The sequence below is a fragment of the Papio anubis genome, chromosome 16, assembly GCF_008728515.1.
Source record: "Papio anubis isolate 15944 chromosome 16, Panubis1.0, whole genome shotgun sequence".
Lineage (NCBI taxonomy): Eukaryota > Metazoa > Chordata > Mammalia > Primates > Cercopithecidae > Papio > Papio anubis.
The window spans coordinates 59,632,059-59,649,432 of NC_044991.1; the positions used below are offsets into that span (position 1 = coordinate 59,632,059).

Consider the following 17,374-nt stretch of genomic DNA (forward strand, 5'->3'; position numbering starts at 1 on the left):
TTCTTTGAAGAGCATAAGGTCTGGCCACATGAGGCCCCCACTCCCGAAGGCAAGCAACCACTGCCGCTTCAGCACCCACTTCTTTTAGGCACAGTATGTGGCTCCCATTTTGCCACAGTCCCCACCACTCCTTATAGTATTGCACAGCTTTGCTCATTTGCAAGTATCAATTATGATACTTGCCAGACCCTTGAAGGCATCTGTGTTTCCAACCACTGTCTAAGTCAGTTCTCTTCCAGGTGAACATATGCCACTCTCACTCCACCCAATCCTGCCACCCCACAGCATCCCCCAAAAACATCCTCAGGTGCCATATGGCTCCCAGGTCTGAGTCAGGCCTTCAGTAGCCCCCAAATTCTGGTTCCTCCTTCATCATATGCAGAGGAACAGTCTCCTCCCATTTATTCCTTTGTTGTCCTGAAGATCAAAGTGATGCATGTTCTTTTTGCAGAGAATTTGCAAAGTGCCGAGAGATGTAAAGAAAAAATTTAAACACCGTAATTGCACCACGCAGCTTGGCATATGCTTCTGTTTATTTTTTCCCTGTGATTTTTCTTTTTTACACATGATCTCATAACGCATACAGAGAATTCCAGTCTGTTTTTAAAAAGTTTTTTTTTCTTTTTTTTTTTTTTTTTTTTTGAGACGGAGTCTCGCTCTGTCACCCAGGCTGGAGTGCAGTGGCCGGATCTCAGCTCACTGCAAGCTCCGCCTCCCGGGTTTACGCCATTCTCCTGCCTCAGCCTCCCGAGTAGCTGAGACTACAGGCGCCCGCCACCTCGCCCAGCTAAGTTTTTGTATTTTTAGTAGAGACGGGGTTTCACTGTGTTAGCCAGGATGGTCTCGATCTCCTGACCTCGTGATCCGCCCGTCTCGGCCTCCCAAAGTGCTGGGATTACAGGCTTGAGCCACCGCGCCCGGCCAAAAGTTTTTTTTTCTTAACATTTTGTCATAGGTATTTTCCCCAACATCAAGAATCTTATTTTGCTTTGTAAGTAGAATTTTTATGGCCATGTAATAGTTTACCATAATTTGCTTAAGTTACTACGTAATGATTGGCTTTTTAGGTTGTTTCCCATTGGGGCTCTTATAAACAGCACTGCAGGGGACATCCTTGTGCATAAATATTGCTCCGTATTTCTGATCTTATTTCTTGCCTTTTTGGAACAGATTACAAAAAATTAAAAGGTAGGGACATAATTTGATAACCATTAAAATCTCTGGCCAAGCTGCTGTAGGAATTGTTTCAATTATTTGTTATCTGGCCTCCTCCTCCTTCTTCCAAGGACTTCAGACCAGATTCATTTTGCCCCAGGCCTTTAATCAAAAGGTGCCCCTGGTGCCTAGTCCCACTGATGGGTTGGGATTTCCGTGGCATGAGGAAAAGTGGGAGCAACTTCTAGACCAAGCGCCCTCTACCATCACAAGGAGGCCCAGGAGACAGGCTGCAGGGTGACAGGGCGGAGGTCCGGGAGGTCCAGAGGATATCCAGGGGTGACTTATACTACCTGCCCCTCCAGAGCCATAGCCCAAAAGGGTCCCTGCAACCTTGAAAATGCGATACCAAGGGCAAGAAGCCAGACATAAAACGACAACCACTGTATGATTCCACTTACACGAAATATCTAGAATAGGCAAATTCAAAGAGACAGAAAGTAACTCGAGGTTACTGGGGGCTGGAGGCTGAGGGAATGGGACGTTATTGCTTAATGGGTACAGAGTTTCTGTTTGGGGTGATGAAAAGGTTTTGGAAATAGGTAGTGGTGATGATTGCTCAACAGTGTGAATATAATATCTTTAAAACGGAACAATTAAGCCGGGCACAGTGGCTCACGCATGTAATCCCAGCACTTTGGGAGGCAGAGGCAGGAGGACTGTTTGACCCCAGGAGTTCAAGGCCAGCCTGGGCAACATAGTGAGTCCCTCGTCTCTACTAAAAGGTAAAAAAATGTTAGCTGGGTGTGGTGGTGCATGCCTGAAGTCCCAGCTACTTGGGAGGCTGAGGTGGGAGGATCACCTGAGCGCAGGATATTGAGATACCACTGCATTCCAGCCTGGGTGAGAGAGACCCTGTCTCAAAAAAAAAAAAAAAAAAAAAAAAAAAATATATATATATATATATATATATATATATATATATATATATATGAAAAGCAAGTTTTTATGCTTTAAGTATTTTACCATAATTTAAAAAGAAAAAAAGTGTGCAAACAAGGGGTGAAGCTACCCAAAGAGGACAAGGGAAGTTCCTGCTTGGCAAGGATAGGAACAGCCCTGCAGAAAAGGTGGGGACCCAGAATAGCTGGGGCCTAGAGGATGGAGGTCCGCTTTGACACTGTGTACTTCTGGTGACTTTACAGATTGAATAACATTTTGAATCAAGTTTTACAGAAATGCAGAACTTAGTTTTGCTCTTTAAAGCTACTCTGTCACACATAGAATGTTTCATTCTTTGTTGAGGAAGAAATAGATGTTGGCTGGGTGTGGTGGATCACACCTGTAATCCCAGCACTTAGGCTGAGGCAGGCAGATCACCTGAGGTCAGGAGTTTGAGACCAGTCTGACCAACATGGTAAAACCCCGCTCTATGGCCGGGCACGGTGGCTCACACCTGTAATCCCAGCACTTTGGGAGGCCAAGGCGGGTGGATCACCTCAGGTCGGGAGTTCGAGACCAGCCTGACCAACATGGAGAAACCCCATCTCTACTAAAACTGCAAATAAAATTAGCTGGGTGTGGTGGCGCATGCCTGTAATCCCAGCTACTCAGAAGGCTGAGTCAGCAGAAGCGCTTGGACCCGGGAGGCGGGGATTGCAGTGAGCCAAGATGGTCCCACCTTACTCCAGCCTAGGCAACAGAGCAAGACTCCATCTCAAAACAAACAAAACAAAAACCATGCTCTACTAAAACTACAAAAATTAGCTGGGCATGGTGGCACATGTCTGTAATCCCAGCTACTTGGGAGGCTGAGGCAGGAGAACCACTTGAACCCGGGAGGTGGAGGTTGCAGTGAGCCAAGATTGCGCCATTGCACTCCAGCCTGGCAACAGAGCGAGACTCCGTCCCAAGGAAAAAAGAAAAAGAAAAAGTAAATGTCACTAATGGAATGGCTAAGAAACTGGCCTGACAGGGACCACCCCCTCCTCCCTTTTTTAAGAGAGACTTCCGCTTGGTTGGGTGGCAGGGATCCTCTGCACCGGTCGACGCGGTGGCAAACTCAAATGGGTTTCCACCCCACCATCAACCTAGATTTGACTTTCTTAACCTCAGTGGAGTTTTGAGCCCTAGCCCCATACATTGACCAGGCCGGATGCGATATGTCAGGCAGACAGTCTAGTGATGACATTGAGACGGTATCACTCAGAAGAGCCGTGGGTCCTGTTTTCAAAGGTGGATGTTCGGACTGAGAATTCTGCCATTTCTGTTTCCTCTAAGAGGAGGCTGCCTGGTGAGAAACTGTTAAGCATCACGGTGAATGTGAAGGGTGCCCATCGCTCTCGTGGCCCCGGTCGGCCCTTCGTTGGGTGTTGCAGGGATTCTCTAGGTTTGGGAGGCATGGAGGCGGGCAGCTGTGTTCTTTCATTGATGGTCGCCCCTGTCCTGACTGCAGTGTCATGCTGCTCATGAGAAAGTATCTTTAATAAAGCTAGTGACAGGGTAGCTTAGGAAAAATAAAACAGTGGCCAGGACAGTACCTTTGGGAGGCGGGACAAGAGGTCTTCCTTGGCCTGTACCTGCCCCAGCATCTCCAGAGATGAGAAACCACTTCCGGTGCCTGCAGGTGAGCCAAGAGAGCTCAGAAGAGGAAGGCAGGATGCCCTGGTCTTGGGGAAGCTGGAACATCCCAAACAGACCCCTAAACCTATCGGAGAACACCTAACATTGCTGTAAGGTGAAATGCTGGATTTTGCCGTTCCAGAATGAGAGTTCTGTGAGGACCTCGGCGGGGAGGGGACATTCTAGGTGAGGAAATGAGCCACGGAGCCACGGGTGGGAGGTCAGAGCTCAACCACACCATGGTGAGGAGAAAGGCAGGCAAGCTTTTCAGCAGTGAGGAGCCCCAGGTGTTCTGGACTCAGTAAGTGGGTGCACACTGAGAGGATGGGCTTAGCGGGAAAGAGAGACGGAGCAGGGGCCAGTGGGAACCACAGAGTCAGATGCTCACCAGGGAGAAAAATGCCAGGATGGGGGACGAGCTCAGGTGGAAACGTGAACAAGGAAGAAGTGGGTTCCTTGGGCTCCGCTGAGACAGGCTGCCCCCCTCTCTGCCCCATGATCACCACGGGGTGCCACACTCGAGCCTCCACAAATGACCTGACAGTGCAGCACTGCTGGACTCTGTTGCCATGGAGAAGAGTGAGCTAGGAGCTAGCAAGGGTCACGGAGCCTAAATCATCCAGCAGGTTGCTGGCAAGAGAAGCACAGGAAGTGCCCAGAGAGATGTTTCAAAATCTCTTTGCCAAGAAAAATGGAAACCAGCCCAGGCACTAGACCTAGTTTTATGCAATCTCGAGAATAATCAATGATGTGGGTGCTTGGGCCAAGCCAAGTTGTCCGCTGGCCTGTGCAGCTGGGCGCCAATGGCACTCATCAACCAATGCAAACTTCAACCGCAGGAGTGACCCTCGTTTCCTCGCGGGAACACCAGGTGGTGATTCTCACAAGCTTTCACCTACAGCACGAAGAACTCTCGGTCCAGAGACAGGTATGAAAGATCTTCCAGGCAGGGGTGGGCACTGAAGGACGTATGCACGATGGGGGCCTGGCACAGAGAGGCCGTGAGACCAGCCAGCCTCAGGGGGTTCAAATTTGGAAACAGAGATCCCAGGCCTGAGGCCAGCTCAAAAGTCGGCAAAAAAATCTCCTTCCTGGGGAAGTACATCAATGAATGGGCAAGTCTTCACGGAGTGCTGACGTGCGTGCATTCGGGGTGGGGAACGTGAGGAAACTGTGTGCGGGGCAGTCCCCTGGCTCAGGAAACAAGGGTGAAGGATGAGCAGGGTGGGACGGATGTGAGGCCATTAGGGTCACTGGAGGAAGAGCTGAGAGGGCCCCAGAGTAGCTCAAGGAAGCTTCATGGAGAGGATCTGAATGGGACTCATGATCTATTGCTCAGCTGACAGCTCCTGAGCACCTGCTTAGGGCTCCATACACACCCTCTGGTTAGAGGCTTCCAGGAACCTTGTGAGGTGGGTGCTCGTAGTAATACCCTGACTTTACAGATGAGGCAACAGCACACAGAGGAGTTATGCAACCTTCCCACAGTCCCACAGCAAATGAGTGTGAGAGCCGGGAGAGGCCAGGCCGGCAAGGAGGAGCCAGGCATGGAGGCCTTGGAAACCATGCAAAAGAGTCTGGGCCTGGTTGTGAAGGGGCGGAGACCCAAGTGGACAACCTGCCTGCTGAGGAAGAGTCGGCATTGCTGCCCATTGGCTACTCCCAGTTTGCAACCATGCAACAATATTTTGTCACATCAAAGAAAACAGAGACATGCCTCCAAAGGTCCCTTTCCCCAAGAGCTGGGCTGGTCTGAAGTCACACCCAGTTTGCATGCTCTGTCCTCAACTCCTCAGGGACTGGTGGAAGAGTAGTGTGGAGTCAGGAGGCCCTGGAATTTCCCGTCCTCAGACTTCCTGATCCTCTGCCACCTCCTTTGTTTATGCTCCTGGCACTGGGGGAGGGCACGGGGCTGTCCAGGCCCCCCCCACTCTGCTGGGGAGAGACCGCTGAGCAAAGAAGGCCACTCTACTTCCTTTGTTTCTTTTTAACATGAGGCCAGGAAGTCAGGCATTCTCCCAGTAGCCCTCAAAGAGCCTCCATCCTGTCCCCTGTCCCCACTCCCTCCCACCTTCCTGGGGCAGGAACACTGGGCCTGTCTCTGGGGCTGGTGCAGGCTCTGCTTTCCCAGCAGCTGGAGAGGGAGAAGGGAGGGCTGGCAATGCAGGGGTTCCTGGGAGACAGCAGGATATAGCTGTATCCAGAGGCCAGCATGGCGGGCAGATAGGACCTGCAGGCTTTCAGTGGGGGCAGGAGGCGGGGAACCTGGGGACGGTCCAGGAGGCGAGTGCCTCTGGCCACTTAGCAGACAGTGGAGCCTTTCAGACTCTAAACTCTCCACTGGCAGCTTCCAGAAACCAAGTCCTTCCCTTCTAACCCTGTTCAGGGTGTGGACCCAGTGTGCTTGCCTGGCAGGACTGGGGGCCACATCTGACCCCACCTGGGTAGAAGCAGACCTTGTGTCTCTGTGGGGTCACCTGGACGTTGGCAGCCTCGTGTCTGGGCACCACAGGCCACGACACGGGCTGGAGGCAGGAGGCAGGGTGATGCTCCCCAGGCACCTGCTGCATCCCAGATGCCCGCCACAACAGCTCACCCTCACCACCCTGAAAGGATGGCATTTCTTCCACTTTGCTGATGAGAAAATGCAGTTTCCTGCCTGCACTTCTATCTCCTGGGAGAGCCTGGATGAATGATTTCACCTCAACGCCTCTCTGTGCCTCAGTTTCCTCACCTGTAAGCCAGGACTAACACCTCATAGGATACTCGTAACTGTCATGATCAGGAGCTGCTCAGAGAGGTTCCCTGTCCTGCCGAGGGACACGTAGTGGGGAACAGGGCTGCACATCAGACCTGCCTGACTCCAAGGCCATGCCCTTCCACGCGCCACTTCCCCGGGCTCCTGCTCCCTCAGCGTCTTCTCCTCGCCCTGCAAAGGGAAGCTCCGCTACCTGGGACAGAGAGGTGGCATTGTGCCTGAGGATGGGGGAGGATGGGTGAGAATGGGCATGGTGCTCATCTTCTGTCCGGCCTGAAGCAAGCCCCAGGAAAGATAGGCTTTAGCAGCAAGCCCACAGCGCTGGTTTATATTCTAGATGGCTCCTGGCCTGTGTGCTCCCTCCCTCCCTGGCCTCTTTCTCCTCCCTGGGGGTGGGGCGTGGTGGTGGCAGCCAGTGAGGAGAGGAAGCAGGCCACTGCTGTGCTCTGCGTTGCCCTCCTGGCCACACAGAAGCCCGCAGATGAGGCGTGCAGCCTGCAGCATGGGGAGACCCAGCAGCCGTCAGTGAGGAGTGCAGGGGGAGCTGAGGAACGCCCTCCACACTGCAGTGGGATGCGTGGCAGGGGAGGGGAGTGGATAGCGCCTCAGACACCCCAGAGCAGCCCACAAACGGAGCCCCTCTTGGCTTCACCTCTGTTCCTCCAGGCAAGCAATTCTGTGTCTGACTCCGCCAGTTGCTATGGAAACAACGAGGACAGGAACGGGAGGGGACAGCGGATGGGTGGGCAGGAACCAGGCAGCCACCACTAGGACACACACCCCTGGCCCCTGTGGCCTAGACCCCAGCAGGGTGGAGAGAGCGACAGGGAAAGCCCTCCAGCCCATCTGCAGGTACCAAATGCTGTCTTGGCCCAAGGGTTGCAGCCGCTGCCTGGCCAGGGGCAGGCCACGTGGGTAGCAGCATTCAGGATCACTGGCTCAGGCATGCATTGTGGGAGTGTCCCGCGTTATCACAGGAACCACAATAGCCACAGCTCTGTCTTCCTGTACCAATGCCAAGTACAGGGACTAACTCACATCTTGGTAGCCTTCTGATTAACCCCATTTCACAGATGAGGGAACTGAGGCTCAGAAAGATGAAGTCTCTTGCCCAGGACACACAGTAGCTGAATGGCTGTGTGGCCCTGAAGCCCTGTTCTTAACATGGGAACCAGCATTTATGAGGGATTAACTACATCCATTCCTGCCCCTCGTGCTTTGAAGTTGGCCCATGTGCCTGATGAAACAGCCATGGCCTGATGGCTCCCAAGGGCATGGGAGCCTCTGGATTTGGTAAGTCAGCTGCTGTCAGAAGCCATTCACGTGTGTCAGGGACAACGAACACGAGCAGAAAGCCCCGCTTGACGCCCATGCTCCTGATTCTTTGTTGTCTGTTCAGGCTTTGCTGTGGATTTTTCCTTCCCCAGATTCAATGGATGCTACTTGAGTGCCGCCTGGATAAACGGCGCACCCTTCATTCGAGTCTATCTCCATCCTCGGGCAAAACACCCACTGACTTCAGCACCTTCCAAAGGCCCAATGCCCAGGAGCTGGCACGATGCACCAGGCAGTCCTGGAAACCCTGATAAATCGCCCACCTGGGCACCATTTCTCAGGGCAGCGTTATAATTGTACCAGCCAAATGTGCTGGGCCGTCTCACAGTGCCAAAGCCACCTGCAAACAGATGGGCCCCCAGATTTACTGGAAGCCTCTGGGATGTTTAGTTTGAGGGGGTGTGGGGGTACTGAAGCGAGGTCCTTGCTGGTCTCACTGGGCAGGACAGAGCTGGAAGGCATGGACGTCGGTCCAAGGGACCAACTTTGGTGGTCATGAGTGCTCTGGGCATTTTATTGTATTTATTTTTTGAGATGGGGTCTTGCTCTGTCATACAGGCTGGAGTGCAGTGGCATGATCATGGCTCACTGCAGCTTCCACCTCCCGGGCTCTAGCAATCACTCCACCTCAGCCTCCCAAACTGCTGAGATTACAAGCATGAGCCACTGTGCCCAGCCTGCCCTGGACATTTTAAATTCTCACCAGTCGGCTGGATGCCGTGGCTCACACCTGTAATCCCAGCGCTTTGGGAGGCCGAGGCAGGTGGATCACGAGGTCAGGAGATTGAGACTATCCTGGCTAACACAGTGAAACCCTGTCTCTACTAAAAATACAAAAAAAAAATTAGCTGGACATGGTGGCGGGCACCTGTAGTCCCAGCTACCTGGGAGGCTGAGGCAGGAGAATGGTGTGAACCTGGGAGGCGGAGCTTGCAGTGAGCCGAGATCGCGCCACTGCACTCCAGCCCGGGTGACAGAGTGAGACTCCGTCTCAAAAAAAAAAAAATTCTCATCAGCCCCCCGTGGGTTTACTGATCAAAGGCCACATGGGTGTGCACAGGGTGGAAACAAGCACCAGGTAAGACATATCATTAGCAGGTATGTGGGTGGGAGGACGCATGCACATGTCTCAGGGAGTGTACAGGCCAGACCACGGCTCATGCACGGAGAAGCAGTGGGAGGCATGGATGGAACTTTGCGAACAGGGTAGGCTGGCCATTCCCAGCTGGAATCTGGCTGTGAGGACAGGGGCTGTCCTGGGCCTTGCGAGGCAGGGGAAACATGTTGTTTGCTTTTTTGTTTCGTATGGTTGGTTTTTAAGTGAAACTTGAGATTTAAAAAAAGTTAAACAAAACAAAACGAGGCTCTTTGGGCAGCACCACGGACCCATACTGGCCTCTGGGGCTAGCAATAACAGCTGCTGGACACTTTTCTGTGCCAGCAAAAGCTGGCATCTTCAGGGACAGTCTACTTTCAGCCGGCCCCCGCCCTAGCCCTCCAGCACGCCACCCCCACTACCTTTGGGTTCCAGGCCATTGGAGTTAAAGTGCATCCTCTTCTGACACTCTGTACAGCTCATCAGGAACCGGGTCACAGCCTCTCTCGGGAGGAAGGCATAGGTCTCTGCGATCTGGAGGAGACAAGAGCTTCACTTGTTATATGGATCCATGGGGAGGCGACTTGGCCATGAGGTCACCAAGGTCTGAGCTTTGGTGGCAAGCGCTTTGGCTCTTGCAAGGAAAGTCAGGGATTTCAGGAGCAAGGGGCAGGTGTCCTGGATTCTCAGCTGTGGAAATGAGACAGTACTTTTGTGGAAAACCATTTGTTTTAAAAATCTCAATAAAGGAGGTTAAAAATTGAAAAAGCAAAGCCTTTAAACATTATCTAGTCTTTAACCTATATCCTAATAAGTAACATTCCTCAGAACATTTTATTGCTGCTATGAAAAAAATGGGCTTATAAACATTGCTCTAGCATAGGGTGAGCAGTTCCCCTCTTAGAGATGGATAGACTGAGACTCACAGATAAATTCACTGCCCTGGACCCATATACAGAATCAAAGGTCCTACAAACAATCTCCTGTGATCACTCACAGGTCAAGAACCTTCTTAGGGAGAGCTGTCAAGGGCTAGTACCAGGCACCAGACTTTTCAAACTAGATAGGCACTGCAGGACCCCCATGTTCCAGGCAACTATGGCTCAGAGAAGTGAGCCGACTCCCCAATGTCAGATGGCACTTTACAAGGTAGTGCCAGACTAAACCCCATGCTCCAGGTGACACCACTCCACAGTTGTCTCCAGAGGGCCTTCCCTAGTTAAGGAGGAGGACAGGGATGCAGGGGGCTGGGGGAGAGACACACAGAAGGGAGGGAACATGAAAAAAGGGCTGGATGGGGGAGTGGGGAAGAAGTGGCTGTGGGCCCAGGTGTCCAGCCCTTTCCTCTTGCTCTGGGTTTTGGAAAAGCCACTGACCCTGATTTAGCTGTCTGGTGAGGCCAAACAGTCCCTTCAGTCCCAGGTTCCCTGGTTTTCCATGTGCTTCCTGGAGCCTGGGTCCTCCCGCTTCTCTCCACTAAGGGGCAGCATCACCCAAGCGTTCCACTGTCCTCGCCGCAGCCCACAGCCCGGCTGGGAAAGTTGGCCAAGGGTGAGGGGCTGCTCTGGGCTGCGCTGAGCCCCGCCTTCCCCCAGCAACTGCAGGGGTTTGCTCCTTTGGAAATGCACGAATGTCCTTCTCCATCTCTGCGATGGCTGGAGGGTAGAGATGGGCTAGGGCAGGGCTGGGGAGTGGAGTTGTGGGGGATGCAGAAGGCCTGGGGTGTCCCAGGCTGTGGCTGGGCCGTTGGAGGACCAGCTCAGGCACGGCTTCCTGCTCAGCCCACTGGCAGAGTCCAGGGGCCACTCTTGCCAGCTGCAAATGCGAAGTTAATTTTGGTGACACAATTGTTATTTCTCAGCTGATTTGATGCTCTGCGGAGCAGGCAGGCTCCTTGATGAGTTATCTCCCTTCCAAATTCCCTGTCTGATTGCCTTCCTCTGGAGGTCAGGGACAAGGGCAAACCCCAGTGTCTCTGACTGGAGCAGCGGATGGGAGGCCAACATCAGGGATGCAGCTGGTCCTTGTCAGGTGTCAAAGCCGAGGGATGGGGCTTTTCTGCCATGCACACAGAAAGCTTCATCCCCAGCCCAGGGCTGCCTGGAAGTCTGGGGGCATGTTGCTCTCAGGCCTGCTGGGTCTGGAGGGAGATGTCTGGCTGAAGGGTGGCAGCTGCAGGAGCAAGCGTGCAGGAGGGAAGGGCGTGTGCTAGGCCGAGCAGAGGGCTGTAACTGACTTGGGCCGACAGATGCCCCTCGGCTACCCTGAGACGTGGCACCCTAGGTCAGGCCTCAGGAGAGCTCAGTAGAGGGCCCGGGAGAAGGGTTGCACAGTCAGCTGGAAGAAGAGGGTCAGGTCCCTACCATGAGGGCAGCCCTACTGAGTTACCCGGAGCTTGCCTGCTCACCTGCCAATGGGCAGAGAAATATTTTTTAAAGGGCTCAGGGGGTCCTCCCGGCCTGGCTGCTCTGCTGAGGGCTGCACACAGGATGGGCAGGGCCCTTCTTGCTGTCTGGCCTGCTGAGGGCATAGGAATGGCTCCCTCTCCAGGGGTAGAATGGTGGCCACATTTATCCTGGCCTTGGCAGGGACCCCAGCAGTGTGCAAAGGCTGGCTGGCGTGCCACAGGGATGAGGACTGCTGAGCACACACCTTCTGGCCCTGGGTCCCACAGACGGGTGGAAGGGGAGGATAGAAGGCTGACAGGTGAGAAGTCCTTGGAACTGCCTGAGGGCCAGGGAGGGAAGCCCTGCCCTGCAAGGCAAGGTGGGATTGTCTGCAAGCCTGGCTTAGAGCTCCCTGGGGAGTCCAGAAAGCAGAGTCCAGCCCAGCTCTGCACCGCAGTAGGGACCCACATAGAGGATAACAAACCCTCCCCCTGCAACCTTCAGCAGGCATCTTATTCATCTTCCCGGCTTGCCTGGGACCAGAAATGGGACCTCCATTTCTGATCGAATGCATGGATGCCCAAGGCCACAGGACCACAGAATGAGTCGAAACCAGGAGGACAATCCTAGCAGATGCTCTACTTAATAGGATGGTGGTTTTCAGATGGTTTTAGAGCTGCAGACCCTGTTCTAGAAATAGACTCATACACTGAAGCCCAAAACATGAAACAGATAAAGACAGAGCTGCTGTGTCTAAGGAGGGGAAGTTCCAGGACCCTTGTCCCTGCCCAGCTGCCCTCCGCTGCCCTGGGCTGCCTGCTGCCTTGCTCCCCAGGTCTCCTGCCTAGACATTGAGTCCCGTATGTGAATTTGCCTTTTACATTTTTCCTGGTGGTAAAAAACAGGGACTTCACTGGCAGAGAGAGCAGGAGCTATTTGCAGAGTCGCTGACTTGCAAGGCCCCATTTCACTCCCCAACTCAGAGGCCGACAAAGACAGATGAGACCAATTGGGGGGATTTGCACCACTTTACAAGATCCTCCTTCTGCCCTGCGGGTGGATTAGCACGTAGTGGGCCTGGAGCAGCTGCTGACCACATCTGGCCCCAACTCCAAAGTGGCCTGGGCAGTTAGATCCGGACTGTGGAACCCGATCTGACCTACCAGCACCCTGGGAGGGAGAAAGGAAGCAAAAGGGCTTGTTCTGACCCAGATGGGTGCAGAAATCAGAAAAGCAGGAAGACCCCTTGGAAAAAGGACTGGCCCTCTGTGTGAGTTCAGGAAACTCTGTAGGACCAGCTGGAACCTTCCTCAAACCCTGGTGCTGGCGAGATCTCTGAGATCCTCTGGACCTCAGGTCACACGAGAAGCTAAGTGAGACAGGGACTTCCTGCTCAAAATGGGAATCCCTGTATTATCCATTGCATATGGCCATCTAATTCCAGCTCGAATACCGCCAGTTTCAGAAAGCTCATTGGCCGCCCTATCTGATCCATGGCTGGACAGCAGTAGATGCAAAAAAGCTCTTTTCCCCACCAAATAACGTGCCTCCTTTAGTGCACTGAACAAGTCTGCCGCCACCCTGCCAGTCCTGACTTCTATAGTATCCCAGGCCTGGAAAAATCCAGAGGGGCCCTGTGCCCTAGAGACTGTCAGGCAGTCCGAGGATTCAGCTTTGGCAAAACACAGAGATAGATCCAAAAAGTCCTTGGCCAGGCTGTGCCCCTCTACAGCCATCAGCAGGGGTTTCCTTGGGGGCTCTTTCCACAGGCACGGATGGGTGGGGGCCTTGAGTTTGCAAAGTGGGGCTGAAGAGCTAGGTTTGGGTCGAGGAAAATGGGAGCAGATGAAGAGGGGCACAAAGGCATCCAGGCACCACCTCCTGCCCCCAAAAAAGGAAAAGGGTGGCATGAGAAGGGTGACAGATGGGGAGGAGAAGGGGAAAAGGAGAGAAGGCATGCAGGGGAGGAGGGAGGTATGCCAGCCCCCTCGGCCTCACACCCACTGCAGGAGGGCCCTGGCCTGCTCAGCTCAGCCTTGGCCCTGCTGCTGAAATTCCAGCTCTGTGCGCAGCCCAGCTGGCTCAGTGCCAGTCATGTGCCAGCTCCAGGCTGGGCAGCGGGAAGTGGGGCACGCGGCAGGCATATGGACGAGAAGCCAGGAAGTGCAGAGCAAAGGGCTGGATGTCCGCTTGGCCCAGGGATGCAAGTGCTGGCAGAACCAACCCAGCCCTGCTCTCCCCACAGCATGGAGGCCGCAGACCCCTTCCTTCCTAAACCGCCCAAAGAGTGCCTGTAGGTGAGGCTTGATGCTGGGCACTGAAGGGGCCAGGGAAATCACATGATCCAGCTGGCTCCAGCCCATCCGCCTGGACAACAGCAAGTCGTGTGGCTTACTAGCTGACCACAGGAGGGGTGCAGAGAGGCAGGATGTGTGGTGGTCAGGGCACAGGCTCTGGGGTGGGTGGCCCAGCGCTGAATGTCAGCTGACCGACCTCAGGTAGATTATGTGTTTCTCTGAGCCTCAGTTTTCTCATCTTAAAATGGAGGTAACAACAGCACCTGCTTCATGCATGCAACCTTCATACATGTATAGGAAGTGCTGGCGTAGAGCACATGCTGACTGCTCGGCACAACGGTGAATTTTTTTTAATTTAACTTTTTTTTTTTTTTTTTTTGAGACAGAGTCTTGCTCTGTCACCCAGGCTGGAGTGCAGTGGTGCAATCACAGCTCACTGCAGCCTCAAGCAATCCTCCTGCCTCAGCTTCCCAAGTAGCTAGGACTATAGGCATATACCACTGGGCCTGGATTTTCTAATGTATTTTTTATTGTTATTTTTGGAAACAGAGTCTCACTCTGTCACCCTGGCTGGAGTGCAGTGGCATAATCTCAGCTCACTGCAACCTCTGTTTGCTGGGTTCAAATGATTCTCATGCCTCAGCCTCCTGAGTAGCTGCGATTATAGGCATGCGCCACCACGCCCAGCTAATTTTTGTATTTTTAGTAGAGGTAGGGTTTTGCTATGTTGGCCAGGCTGGTCTCACACTCCTGGCTTCAAGTTATCTGCCTATCTCAGCCTCCCAAAGTGCTGGGATTACAGGCATGAGCCACCGCGCCTAGCCCCAATTTTTTTGTTTGTTTGTTTGTTTTAAGAGAAGGGGTCTTGCTATGTTGCCCAGGTTGGTCTTGAACTTCCAGCCTCAAGCAATCCTCCCATCTCAACCTCCCAAAGTGCTGGGATTATAGGTGTGAACTACCGTGCCCCACCCACAATGGTAAACTTAATGCTGAGAAAATGTGGTCTTCTCAGTGCCAAGGGGCCCATGTCGGCCCCAGCCTGGGTGCCTCTTCCTTCTTCTATGGCCCTCTGGTGGAAATACCCTCAGAACTCCCTTCCCACAAGCCACTTCCCAGAGCACACAGACTGAGAAGCAGGAGGGGAGGGGAGACCATCACCACCTCCTGCTTCCCTGGGCAGATACCTCACCTCTCTGAGGCCCTTGGCACATGGGTCAATCCTTAAAATCTATTTAGGGCAAAAGCCATTTTCTGAGGACAAGGACTAACAGGATGGTTGCATTAAAAACAAAAACAAAAACAAACAAACAAAAAAGACCATAAGGGGAAATTATAGACTTATACAGCCACCTCCATGTAGTCCAAAGCTATTTATACAAAGAACTTGGGGTGGGGAGTTTCACATCTGCCTTGGGTGGGGAAGCCCAGACACAGAAGGGCACATTTCTAGAAGCTCCAGAGAAAGTCAGCATGGAGGACACCAGCTGATTGCAACTCAGCTGCCATCTGACCTTGGACAGGTGACCCAAATCTCCAGGTCTCAGTTTCCTTAACTGTGAAATGTGTCCTCAGTGCCTCGGTCACAGGACTGCCACAAGGCTTGAATGGGCACGAAGGGCTTGGCTTTACTGGCCTCCCTGGGCACTGGACAAATGGTTCAGAGCTGTGCATGAGCCGTGGATAGGCTCACATGTGGGTCAGCAGGGGATGGATCAGAACACAGGCAGGCCCCTCTGCAGGGTGAGGAGGGGCCTCTGGTTTGACCAGTCCCATCTATTTCCACCTCTCCCGCATTTGTGACGCTCCCTGCCCCTAGGTTGCCTTCTCTGCCCTTATGCCTCCCCAAAGCATAGAATGCCAGCACAGGTGCCACCTTCTCTACACAGCTCCCCAGGCTCATCTGCATCTGGCAGCGCCTTTGCTAAATGCCCCTGAGCCTGGGTTCTTTCTCTCTCAAAGCGAGCCTTGGAGACACTTCTGCTTCTCATGTATCTTGTTTCTGCTCTCAGCCTCCCCACCCCAAATCCAATTGTGATCTCCTGGAGGGTGGGGAGCAGGTCCTTCGACTTCCCCTGGGAAACTCCCAGTCCTGACTTCACAGGATGAGCTCACACATAGGAAGAGCTCAGGACAGGCCTGGCATGCGGTAAATGCCATGCCATGGAGGCATTTGTTCCTCTGTTCATTATCTGCCCCCAGCACCCCAGCCCCAGAACAGGCTGCAGGGGGCTGGGGGGGCGGTGTCAGGTAGGAGCAAGTGAAGCAGAAACGGGGAAGAGGAGGGCACCTCCTGCCCTCATCCCTCTCCTTCCCTCCCTCTCACCCCCTTCAACCTGCTTTTCCTTTGTGCTCAGACCACAGATCCCCTCCCTTCGCCCTGTGAGCCATCTCTGGCTGCCGTGCCCTTGCCCTGTGCCCCCCTAGATCCCGAAAGGCTGTTTCATCACGCCTCAGCTCCCTGCCCCGCCCCCCCCAGCCCAACATGTGCGGAGCCCATGGCCTCCTGCCAAGGCCTGAGGCTGCCAGTGGAGGCAAAGAGACAGAAATCTCACCGCTCGGTAGGTTTTCTTCTGCCCAGCGTGCTTGGGGGCTTTGCCTGGCTCTGCTGAGCTCTCCACATGCATCGAGTAGATGATGTCAAAGAAATCTTCCACCACAGCGACCCGCTTCAGAGAGATGCCCTCCGGCTCCGACAGGCCATCTGCCCCCTGCGACAGGGTGGACAAGCTGTGTTAGTGTCAGGGATGATGGCGGGGTGAGAACTGGGCCCTGAGGCCGGGGCAACGGGTCAGGACTCAGGACGGGCAATGCCTCTGACAGTGGGTCTTGGGGTGGGGAGGGGAGGGAGCCTGCCGAGAGGGCTCCCTGGAGGGGGGACGCCAGAGTCAGGGTGGCTGCAGCTATGAAATCTACCAGTGACAATGGGCAGAGAATGGCGACAACGAAAACACAAATTAAAAAACCAAGAGGCTCCATGTTCACAATTTCAGACAGATTGTGCCAGACTCGGGCGGGGAGCTCTTGAATCACACGCTGTGCCAAGACCATCCTGGAAGTCTCTGGGGAGGGGGGAGTGCTAAATAGATGCGGCCCCATCAGGAGCTCGCCAATTAGCAGTAACCTTTCACTGCGGGCCTGGGCTGGGGTCCCGGGGGAACCGCTCCGATCACCTGGGTGACTCCTGCCTCCGCCCTGGCCTTTCTGAAAAGCTTTTCGCGGCTGCCTGCCCTCCCCACTCCAGCAGCTGAGCGCCAGCAACTGCACCCGGGCTCTTTGTGTGTGGAGATGTACAGAATAACAGGCACGAGGCCACAAGGAGGTGGCAGGGCCGTGTGAACGGGGTGGCCACGGGCCCCGAGCCTCTTATCAGGCTGGCATGAGTGGTGTCAGCTGGCCCGACAAGGTGCACCAGGAGCAAGACGGGTCCTTCAATAGCAAACAGCTGCGGGGCTGACGTCTGTCCTCCCCTCCAGCAGGAAAGGGGCTGCAGGGAAACCACAGGGCAGGAGGCTGGGGGCGAGGCCAGGGCCCGGAAGGGAACAGACTGCTGGAGAACTGCTCCGCGCAGGCAGTCTCCGCAAGCGAGGTACGCAAACCCAGGGACACTAGACTGTCAGCCGCCAGCTCCTTAAGGGGAGTCTTTGGGGATGTCAGGGGGCTTTGAAGATCAAGAACAAGCCGCATGGAGGGAATCTGGGGAGAAAGGAAGCAGGCTTTTCTCCAA

The 17,374-nt window shown here is 54.0% G+C and overlaps 1 protein-coding gene across 9 annotated transcripts in view; it reads right to left on the bottom strand.

Moving 5' to 3' along the window:
• The window catches only part of NOL4L (nucleolar protein 4 like), a 141,663-nt gene that overhangs the window by 67,123 nt on the left and 57,166 nt on the right, over nucleotides 1-17,374 (bottom strand). For all 9 annotated transcript variants that reach the window (XR_652403.4, XM_009216336.3, XM_017944889.2 and 6 more), the window contains exons 2-3: nucleotides 16,203-16,358; nucleotides 9,389-9,500 (exon numbers count right to left, since the gene is read on the bottom strand). Coding sequence is in view for 8 of the 9 variants with exons in the window: in XM_009216336.3 (XP_009214600.2) it covers nucleotides 9,389-9,500; nucleotides 16,203-16,358 (268 nt within the window). In the remaining variant the exon portion in view is untranslated. The remainder of the gene's footprint in view (nucleotides 1-9,388; nucleotides 9,501-16,202; nucleotides 16,359-17,374) is intronic.